This window comes from Ylistrum balloti, unplaced genomic scaffold, assembly GCF_031769215.1.
Source record: "Ylistrum balloti isolate Yb309-2 unplaced genomic scaffold, AGI_CSIRO_Ybal_v1 Utg369764, whole genome shotgun sequence".
Lineage (NCBI taxonomy): Eukaryota > Metazoa > Mollusca > Bivalvia > Pectinida > Pectinidae > Ylistrum > Ylistrum balloti.
Genome location: NW_026781961.1, coordinates 665,689 through 677,500, shown reverse-complemented (window position 1 = coordinate 677,500; position 11,812 = coordinate 665,689). Strand labels below are relative to the sequence as shown.

At 36.1% G+C, this 11,812-nt stretch overlaps 1 protein-coding gene across 1 annotated transcript; it reads left to right on the top strand.

The window, feature by feature from the left end:
• The first annotated feature begins 6,776 nt into the window (after nucleotides 1-6,776).
• Nucleotides 6,777-11,031, top strand: LOC132543738 (uncharacterized). The gene is made up of 3 exons (XM_060207261.1): nucleotides 6,777-6,996; nucleotides 9,182-9,648; nucleotides 10,660-11,031. The coding sequence occupies exons 1-3, from the start codon at nucleotides 6,777-6,779 to the stop codon at nucleotides 11,029-11,031; spliced, it is 1,059 nt and encodes a 352-aa protein (XP_060063244.1).
• Nucleotides 11,032-11,812: the final 781 nt, after the last annotated feature.

Below are 11,812 nucleotides of genomic sequence, written 5' to 3'. Positions count from 1 at the left end.
CAATTGGGTCACTTTTTACAATTCATTGAAATAACGTATGTAGGTTTGACAATATATTCGCAACGCACGTTACAATAGATTTTCTGTGTAACTTATACATACTGACTATGTATCAAACTATCAAACATTCGACATTAGTTTCAGACCGCTATCATACCTACATGCTGGTGAGCACAAGTGTGACGTTGTAGGTTTGGGAGACACATCGTCGCTTGTTTTCGCACGGAGTTTCCCTATTGATGTTGTCGTTTGTACATCTGCCGGAAGAAGTAACCGTAACATGGACGCCGTTACCAAAGCAACGTGTTCCGTTACCAATTACCCACGTCAGGAAGTCAGTGTAGTCCGGACTCTTGGTACAAGTACATAATGGCTGATCCATGGGCACCTTTACCGTGAAGTGTAGAACCGAGGCCTCCAAGACACCAGTAATTACTGTATATAGAAAGTAACAAATCGATTCCAAATCATGCTTTCTGATTGATGTATCCAGTTAAAAAGGACAAAAACACAAATAAAAAGAAAGAAAAATAAGAAAAAAGTTGAACAAAACAAAAAATCTAAAGGGACATGGAAATTTATCTTTCTGGGCGCACGATAAAACCATGTTTCTGCAAACTGGGCCAAACAATAGATGTATGCTACACCAGCTGGTCATAAGACTGTACACTGTAAAAGTCATACCGATCCGCTCTTCTGGCCTTTTGTTGTTCAAAGACACCAAAATCGTTAATTGCAAGTCCAATTCACATTGGACAAGGAAATAGATTTTCCCCGATCAAATCATTATGACGACCATAAATTACCACCTTTCGATAACAAGTGTTGTGAGTTAATCTGTGATTTGTCGACATCTTTCACAAAAATCAACTGCGACATGTCAACACATGAAACGGGGGAGCCCTGCTAGTTTCGTTAAAACGAACTAACCTGGTGACATAGAGAAGTGTGTCGTTGTTACCAACACAGGTGGTTTCATACGACGGACAATTTCTTGTTATTCAAAAACAAATCATCGCCAATATCTGAAAGTGAACTCAATGGATTTGGGAAAGTTTTCGATGAATATCTTGTATGAAAACAAACAAACAAGCTAGCCAAGAGAGGCGGGCAGTTACATCCCATAGGTATAGTAACATTCTGTCGATAGTTTTTACCACTAAATCCAGCAAAGGTATTGTCAAACTACAAGATATTGATATCGCTCTGCGACAACCGCTACAAAGAGTATTTAACAGACAAATACTAGTTTATGACGAGTGTTAATGTAGAGATACCAATTCTTGCTAATCCAAATCAACCTCGAATGAAATGCAAAACTTCTTCTAGAAGACCAAATGATACCCATAATTAGGGATGTACGACAAACTTATCACTAAATAACATAAAGCCCCTTGTACCATCTATCGCCTAACTACTATGTGGTCAGTATGATAACACTCATTACAAAAGTGCTTGTTATAAACACTTGTAATATTACCAAACTTAGTTTGATTGGCTGAAGGTTCCAATTGTCTCTTTTGTGACGTCGTAGCTTCTGGCGTTATAGCTTTCCAGAATCATATGCATTTTGACGTCATCAAAGAAAGAGTAAGGAGTGAGACAATTTCGATTTTAGATTTGTTATTAGTCAGGCCTGTATCAGTTTTTCACGAAGGCTTGCAAAAGCATCTAAAATCTTTGATAAATAGAATATTTCATTCGTTTCAAATTTCATATAAGATTTATGACTCTTGTCAAGAATTTTTCATTTTACCTCGCCAGATTAATACATCTCTGATAAATCGGAACTCCTGTTAGATCCTATATTCATGGTCACTTATAGAACACTTTCGTGTCTTTCGGGTTTTTTAAGGTAATTTTTATATTATCAGATTCGCTAAGATAATGCGACGTTAAAAGGTCATACTGATCGGCCGTGAAAAAATATATGTACATGTATTAGAAAATGCTAGTTACACATTTTCAAATTATTTTTTCTTTCATTACATATACAGTTCAATGAAACAGAGAGAGAGAGAGAGAGAGAGAGAGAGAGAGAGAGAGAGAGAGAGAGAGCCAATTTATGGTCACACTATAAGAAACCTCTTATTTCAGTCGATACATGGATACATCATCAAAGGCAATAATCATATAGTGTAATTATATATAATTAACATGAAATGTCATGTTTTGAATGATATTTTTCATTAAGTACCTGGTGTGATATCTAATAATATAAATATACTATATAGTCATATTCTACATCCAGTATTAATAATATTGTTCAATACTTGATATTACATCGTATCTTAAATAATTTCGTTCGGAACTTTAAGTAGTTGAAACTGTTTAATTATGTATCAATTATCGTCCTCACGATTATCAATACTTGAAATACGAATTAAAATTCTGAGGTTTTTTTTACTCAAAATTATCTTAAAATGTTCGATTTGAATAAGGTTTGAATGAATGACATATACCTGATACGGCCACAGCTATACTCCATGCTTGACTGATCATTATGTACCATCAGTGTAGCCTACAGTAGGACCTTATAACATCACAGCACACAAAGTGTACGGTGAATTACCTAACAACTGCAATAGATCTCTACTGATTAGCCAATAAGTACTCGATAACTTATCTGCCGCTGGTCTGGATGATCGGACAACTGAGGAACGACTACCTGGTATATTTACGTTGTATTTTTTTACAAGACCAGAATTCCATCAGTTAAGGATATTTCTGAAAAATATTTGTTTGAAAACATTAGCAAAATAAATGGATTTTTTTCGAATTCGTCGCCGACACTGATCGAGCATTTAACAAAACTAACCATACGTACTGAGGGTTAACCGGAAGTACACCCACTGCCATTTCGATAACTAGAAATCAATACCTGGATACATGCCCATTTAAGGTATTTTTTCGAAGTATTTTGCATGGAGGACTAAATGTTTATCGGAATGACTGAAAAAAAGATAAAGTAACCAAACACTGTGCACGTAAATGGACGATAAAGGCACCAGGGGCCAATGATTACTTCCCTAAATCAATGCACTACTCTATTGTAAAGGCATCAGTCACCACTCGTGTTCCCGACCAACTTTGATATTACGCGCTGTGTTATTACACAATGATAACCTCTCCACCTTATTGCCTTGTTGTGTAGTCGTACACACCTTTAGCACACTCCCACATACCTTAATGTTTTATTCTGTGAGTAACAGTTTCAGAATGCAATAACAGATTTACTCAAAGAAATCATTACAACAATGAAAAGCTATCTTTAAAGTAAACCTTTATTATTTAATATTTCGTACTGATATACCAACACCTAATAGAAAATACCTACATGTTTACAAAATATTTGTTCAAATCTTCAGTATTCAAACTCAAGATGGATGAAACGAGGGAAGATATGAACAAAATAAAACTGGCATGGAAAGTATTGAAACGTACAAGATAAGATTAATTGATCTGGAAGGACAACCGTATTATACTCATTGGCGACACGTGCCATGTAAATCTAGTTCTATACTGGGAACACATCTTTCAATATTGAATTAAATACTATATGTTGAAATCGTAGCATTGAAAGGACGGGAGGTTACTATCTAGTATTGGAAAATTCACAACGGCGGAAATTAAAATCATCACACTCATCATATGATGACGGACGCAAAATAATTGCTCCGCGCGGAAACATAGTTCCAAACTTCGTCGGATATAACAGCGATTTTATGAATTTTCATAAATCAACATGTAATGTCGATTATTTCAACAATTCTTTATATTATTAAACGTATTTGTAAAGTAAATTCAGAGAGTAATTCTGTCGAATTACCGCACGTGCTAAACTACATTTTTTCCGCCACTACCGAATACAGCAAAAAAATATGTGGCACATGTATTCCGACAACCACAGTGCCAGTTGCAGGATAAAAAACCTTATTCGTCACGCGTGGGTCGGCCTTATTGTCCGGTAACTCCAACTCCATTCGCCATCCACAACTAGACGATATCATTACAGATTGTCTGTTAAAAGCGAATGATGCATTGATGAGAGAGAAGTTATATCAATTGCAACGTCGAACGACGAAACGAGATATAAATATATAATTAAAAGCAGAAAAAAATGACACAAAATAATTGTACATTTGTATTACACTTGAGAAACCTAACTGCTTAATAGTGACCGGTTACATTTCCGTCGTAAAATACAGACAAATGATGTGACGCTTAGTCCTTAGTATATAAATTGAAAATACTTTGACAGTCCATAGCAAGGACCAGCTTACAGAAAAATTTGATGAACTTTAAATAAAAAAAAAAAAAAAAAATTTATAATCATAGAACCAGAACACAATACAGGATATCAATTTCCACTGTTTACTTCATCTTTAACTTCTGATTAAGTTTCGAAGTATTCTAAACCAGGTCGCTATTCGAATGCACACATCGGGTACTCAGCAGTGTTTAACACACGTAATACTGAAGATCGTACAAAAACACACAACTGAACAGCACATTTCATTGTTAGGTTTATTATATAATACATAACATTCGCAGATTTCATTGTTAGGTTTATTATATAATACATAACATTCGCAGATTTCATTGTTAGGTTTATTATATAATACATAACATTCGCAGATTTCATTGCTAGGTTTATTATATAATACATAACATTCGCAGATTTCATTGTTAGGTTTATTATATAATACATAACATTCGCAGATCTTATTTATGGAGATTTAGGATTATTCCGGTATAAAGTGAGGAACATTGATGTAAAGAAAAGTAACACACTTTTTAAAGTCAAATATGTAGACAAATAACACATATATACAGTTATCTATATTACAGAAATCAATTGATATGTAGCCTTTAAATGACGATAGAGATATATGGTTATAATATGAAACTTTTATGTTTTAATTCTGTAAATTAACAAGAATTTCTCTATCCGATCCCTTACTTGTAATTTGTCAGGTTTAAAAAATCCTGTCTTATGGTAGCCTATGTACTCTGCAAATATGCTTTTCATAAGTTCTTCGCTGTCTTTTCTTTCGTCTCTTCTTTTTGATTTCTCTATTTTTCACTTTCCAATAAAACCTCCAGCTAGATGCAGGATGGAAAGGTTCAAATGGAACAGTTCGGATTGTTTGTAAAGCTCTTCATATTTCTACTTATGTTCTTATCAGCCTCGAGAGACTCCAAACAGATTAATAAACTAGGACGACTTTCCTCTGTTGTATCATTTGTGTCTGATTTTCCGTCCTCATTTGTATCATTTGTGTCTGTCTCGTCGTCCGTCCTCGGTTGTATCATTTATGTCTGGTCGTCCGTCTACAGTTGTATCATTTATGTCTGGTCGTCCTTCCTCAGTTGTATCATTTGTGTCTGGTCTTCCGTCCACAGTTGTATCATTTGTGTCTGGACGTCCGTCCGTCCTATGTTGTATCATTTGTGTCTGGTCTTCCGTCCTCAGTTCTATCATTTGTGTCTGGTCGTCCGTCCACAGTTATATCATTTATGTCTGGTCGTCCGTCCACAGTTGTATCCTTTGAGTCTGGTCGTCCGTCCTCAGTTGTATCATTTGTGTCTCTCTCGTCGTCCGTCCTCGGTTGTATCATTTATGTCTGGTCTTCCGCCCACAGTTGTATCATTTGTGTCTGGTCCTCCGTCCTCAGTTGTATCATTTGTGTCTGATCGTCCGTCCGTTCTCTGTTGTATCATTTGTGTCTGGTCTTCCGTCCTCAGTTGTATCATTTGTGTCTGGTCTTCTGTCCTCAGTTGTATCATTTGTGTCTGGTCTTCCGTCCACAGTTGTATCATTTGTGTCTGGACGTCCGTCCGTCCTATGTTGTATCATTTGTGTTTGGTCGTCCGTTCTGTTGTATCATTTGTATCTGGTCTTCTGTCCTCAGTTGTATCATTTCTGTCTGGTCGTCCTCTGTTGCAAAAACAACAACAACAACAACAGAAAAAATAAATTTAAAAAACTAAGAAATTCTCGCTTACTGCAATTTGGAATTTTGTTATGAATAAAAAAAACTTGCGGAACTTTGGAACTAGTGTAAACTGTATGGTAAGCGTTATGATTTCAATTTCCCTTTTGTGAATTTTCCACTTCTCGTTAGCAACACCCTTCATCTCAATGGTATATAGTTGTAGCAGTTGTATCAAGCCTAGAAAATGTTTCAGCACGGCGTGAAAATAGTCGACACGGGAATCTGACGCCGCTGAAATACTCCGCGATATGATTAAGCTACTACACAGCCATAACTAAACCATTTAGTATCTATAACCCCATGAAAGTCATTAACCATTTGTTGACGGCATAATGAATCATTAAGCTGAACTAGTTCTAGCTAACTGTTCTATTTCATGAACAAAACGCAGCATTTTTCGTTTTCTGAGCGACATTTCTATATATGTATCTGAAATCGTTAATACATTCTTTAAGTATTAGTTGTTATTCACAGCCAATTTTAATGTTATTGAGCAAAGCCAGGCAAAACGAATTCATATCTTAACCTGAATAAGACAGCGTCTAAAGAATTGAAAGGAGTAAATCATTGACGTTGAAGTTTTTTTTTATTTAAGCGTTTAAATAACTAAGATGAAACCGAATATTGCACGAAAATGGAAACAGAAGAATCATCACTACAAGGTAAACCTTTTTATGGATACTCAAAATTAGTAGAAAGTGTGTACTTTTTGATATACAGTAAGGTGTCTCCATTTGCATAGTTTCAGAACATTCACTCTGTCAGCAAGTGCGTTCAATGAAGGTAGGCGTGGCAGTGGCTTGCTGTGCCATGAAGCCAAAGAACATGTCAGTCCGTACCTTCACGGAGGGTCTCTGTTCCGCATTTCACAACGCTAACCAGCAACTACAACACAAACACGCTTCAATGGAAGCAGAAATCCTCCATCTACGTCAACAGCTCGCATTAAGCTCCACGTCATCACGGGAAAACTGTCGCACCCAGAATTCTTCACAAGGTACAGTATAGGACACTAGCAAAAGAATACTTTAATAGTAAATACTTCATTTATTTTACAACAATTGCGAAGCAAGTTTTTCCAACTTATAAAAATCACTCTTGTTGGCTCAGGTGGAAGCGCGCGAGGGGTCATACTGTGAGAGGAAACCAGAGTAGCTAGGGAAAACCCACGTGGTTAGGCAGGTGACCCCATACCTTTTCACATCCATTCCGGGAATCGAACCCTGGTCGGCTAGGTGAAAGGTGAGTGCATTACCACTGTGCCACCCAACCACCCATAGTACAAGTTGTTCGCTGGGTGTATCATCCCGTGAAAAGTCAGGATCATTTAGAGTCGGAGTCTCCTTGTTGTGACTGGTAAATACCTCAATGCACAGCAAACAAAATACCTATAACCTGCCATTGAGAGCAGTTGTCTAAGAACATAATATTGACAAAACAAGAGAGCAAGAGGGCCTGTATCGCTCACCTGGGTATTTCAGTCAATAATGCAAAACATGAGATTTCTTTAGAAGAAAATGATTTGGTTTATTTCCCATTATGAGCCTCACCCCACAGATACAGAGTCAAATTTCCTAGGGGTGGGACCAGAGATCTCTTGATGTCCAGCAATGCTATAAAGTTATGGAACGGTAATCTCAATGGTTTCAAATTCTTATCCTATGAGTGACTGTGTGTATCTCCTGATGCTCAGCAATGCTTTAGTTATTCAGTGGGGATTACAACTGTTTCAAAGAACTCCGAAACCATTGTAACAGAGGTCATTTTTCATCTCAATGCCTCCGCTAGGAATCAAACCCGGGACCCCTGGCTTACTAGTCTGACGCTCAACCAATCGAGCTAAAGAGAAGTTCTCTCTAGCCGAGTGGTATATTGTGGCTAGTATTTTACCAGGGTTACATACTCCCCCTCCAGGAAATAACTCGTCCTCGAGTTTCAAGGGGTTACAGCGATACTGGTGGGGCATGGCTAAGTACTATTCCCGGGTCCCTACATGGGCGCCAATGTAACAGAGGTCATTTTTCATCTCAATGCCTCCGCTAGGAATCGAACCCGGGACCCTGGCTTACTAGTCTGATGCTCAACCAATCGAGCTAAAGGGAAGTTCTCTCTAGCCGAGTGGTATATTGCAGCTAGTATTTTACCAGGGTTACACCATCATGGGGTGGGACAAGATCAAATGAACTGGACCCAGCCCCTCCTGTCTCAAGGGGTTGTGATCTACCATTTATACAAAATTGATTCCCCTTCACCTTAATATGATTAGACAAAATACAATCATTAGAATATGCTCTATTTTCCTACTGGGCCATGCCCCTCCAACCCAAGGGGATCCGAGATCCACTGTTTATACAAAATTGATTCCCCTTCACCTAAACATGATTCACACCAAAGTTGGACAAAAGTGAATCATTCCTACTGGAGGAGAAGATTTTTAAGAATTTGTTCTATCTCCCCTATTTGGCCCTGTCCTAATCCAGGGGGCAGAGATCCAATGTTTATACAAAATTTATTCCACTTCACCAAAAGATGCTTCAAACCAAATTGGGACAAAATCCAATTATTCCTATGGATTAAGTAGGATTTTAAAGGACTTACCAAATTTCCCCTTTTGGGCCCTGTCTCTCAGGCTCAGGGGGCGGAACACATCATTTTTACAAGAAATGTTCCCCTTCCCCTGAGGATGCTCCCTTCCCCTAAGGAATCTTCTGATCTGACCAAATTAAGTAAAAATTCCCTCAGTCAATAACGACTAGCAGCATTTTGTAGAGAAAGTTGACTGGTGACAGATGCTGCGGTATTCCTATAGCTCACTTGGTCCTTTGGGCCAGGTAAGTTAACAAACCCGTCCATCCTAATCTTAATGAGAAGTACAAACCAATCTCCATCTTAGGTTGCATTATTGGTATGCTTTTTTAAAACTTCTTGTGCGGGTATTTTGATGGCTTTGGGGAGGGGCTGTTCTTGGAAGTTGGTGTTTATCTGTTAATATTTTAAGTAGATTAAAGTTATGCAGCACTGTGGCGCAGTAGATTTTTTTTTCACTTTTGTAACTTTGAGCATCACATGTATTACGGCGCATGATATATTTTATTACTATATTTAGGTAAATTGTTCTTTTTTCTAACAACTGTTTGATTTGATTTGAAAATGCTTTGTGAAAAAGTTCATTTTGTTTTCAGTTGATGATGACATGTTATTCCCTACTCCACCATTATCTAACACAGATACAAATAATGTAACCTTGATGGAAAAGAGTGACATTGACAGTCTCCATAGCAACACCCAGTTCTTACAGAGTGTAATAAACATTCAACAGGTCACCAGGCAGGGGTCCCAAGGAGGAAATCTCAGCGGTGAAGTCGAAGAGAAAGACCATTCAGCTCTCACAGTAAAACTGAAATCACTAACAAACTTATATCACACAACTGTAGTGAAAAGCTTACAGACAATTCGGAAATGCATACAGGATCAGACAGTCACAGTGTCTACCAAGTCCCTACTGCACTGTACACAGTGTATATTACAAATGATGGATCACTTACCTGCCCTTGCCTGCAACACAGCTGTTTCATCTCTCATCAAGGACATAGTAAAATGTCTGGTGGACTTTATACTTGACATCAAGGAGGACTCCTCCAAAAGACAGGTACAATAATTCTATAAACCCTTCACAAGTAATTGGTGTTCAAATGTACAATTTTCAAGAAAATATTTCACAAGTACATTCTGGTACATTTTCAAAATTTGTACTTGTGTTCAAACAGTTTGTCAAAGGTACAAAATGTTGAGCATTTCACAGTACAGGTTTACATTGTTAGCTGTTCAAATGTTAATTCTAAAAGTTCAAAGCTAGTTTTCCAAAGAAAAAAAATTCACAGGTAAATACGTACAACGTTCATAAGCAAAATTTTCCAGTTATATTCACATTTAATAAAAGTAAATTAATATTACCTACCATATTTTTTGGAAAACCAACACAGTTTTTTTAGTACATCATTATTTAATGTCAAGCTTTTCACAGCATTTTTTCACTGTGGTCTGTCCTGCAGCTCTTTTATCTGTTTGCACTAAAATCAATTCTGTGTTACCCTGTTACCAATTCTATTGAAGATCTTTGAATATCCTTAAAACTTTACTCACATTTTAAGTATTGCTCCAAGACATTCATGCCATTTTTAAAAATTTTATTGTATATTCAAGATGGCGGCCAGTGGTCATTTGCAATTTTCACATTAAAAGTTCTTTCCACCTTTTTTTTTAAAAATGAGCTCTTTTACGTGAATGCCACATTTTAGCTCCATCAGATATTTGTTGGGTATTTTGTATGTAGTTGTACCCTTGTCCCTAATTGTGCATTTTAAATTTTGAAATTGGTTGGAAATATAAAACAAAATCTTAGCTTTCCTACTGAATGATTCTGCCACTTGATTAAAGATGAAAGAAGAGAAAAGATCAGAACATACAATAACCCAATAGAGATCATACCATGCAGGTAGGTGCTAAGTTTCTACAAGAATTTTTTTAGGTGTCCTTTTAATGATTATATTATATTCCCAGACAAAAAAATAGAATGCACTTTTAATACAGTAATAGTAATTTTTTCAGTGAATTGGTGAAGTAATACTGACTGTTTAAATAAATCAGTATAATTTTTCAGAGAAACAGTAGGCATCTATGTAGAAGTCTGGTGCTGGAGTTCTCAAAACCACCTATAACAAGAATTACTCTGGAAGTTTTGGTTGAGGAGATACAAAAATTTTCACAACATTTACAAGGTGTTTGCAACAGCAACAAATCAATGCAGGTATCATGGTTTGAAAACATCATATTTGTTATCCAACTCCTTCATATTGTTCTGGGTGAAGAACACAGCAGCCTTGTGACTAAAGATCATGCCATGTTACAGGAACTGAAGGATAAGTTAGAGGAGTCCCTTCTACACGTAACTCATCCATTTCCACTGTATGCTCATGCTATATGGAATGTATGTGGACAATTAGAGCTGGAGATACGCAAAACAAGTGTTTAAAATGATGCTGGAAAAGTAACAAAACTCCTCCCATCAAAGTCATTGTGTATCCTTCACGATAAAAACCACTATTCCCGTGAAACAACTTGGAAAAGTTTCCACAACAAAGAATACAAAGTTCCTCTTATCAGAAAATCAATGACAGGGTAATTATGACTTTATCATTGTAGTAAAAGAAATAAATTTGCTTGGACAAGAAGACCAGGCCTTATGGAAATTTGTCAGGCATTTCTTAACAAATAGCAAAGTTTATCAAAACTGTATGTATTTATCTTACTTCATCATTTATCTTATTCTTACTTCATCATTTATCTAATTCTTACTTCATTTATCTAATTCTTATTTCATCATATATCTAATGCTTACTTCACTTATCTAATGCTTACTTCATCATATATCTAATTCTTACTTCATCATATATCTAATTCTTACTTCATCATATATCTAATTCTTACTTCATCATATATCTAATTCTTACTTCATATATCTAATTCTTACTTCATCATATATCTAATTCTTACTTCATCGTATATCTAATTCTTACTTCATCATATATTTAATTCTTCATCATATATCTAATTCTTACTTCATATATCTAATTCTTACTTCATCATATATCTAATTCTTACTTCATCATATATCTAATTCTTACTTCATCATATATCTAATTCTTACTTCATCATATATCTAATTCTTACTTCATCATATATCTAATTCTTACTTCATCATATATTTAATTCTTATTATATCTCTTATCATATATCTAATTCTTACTTCATAT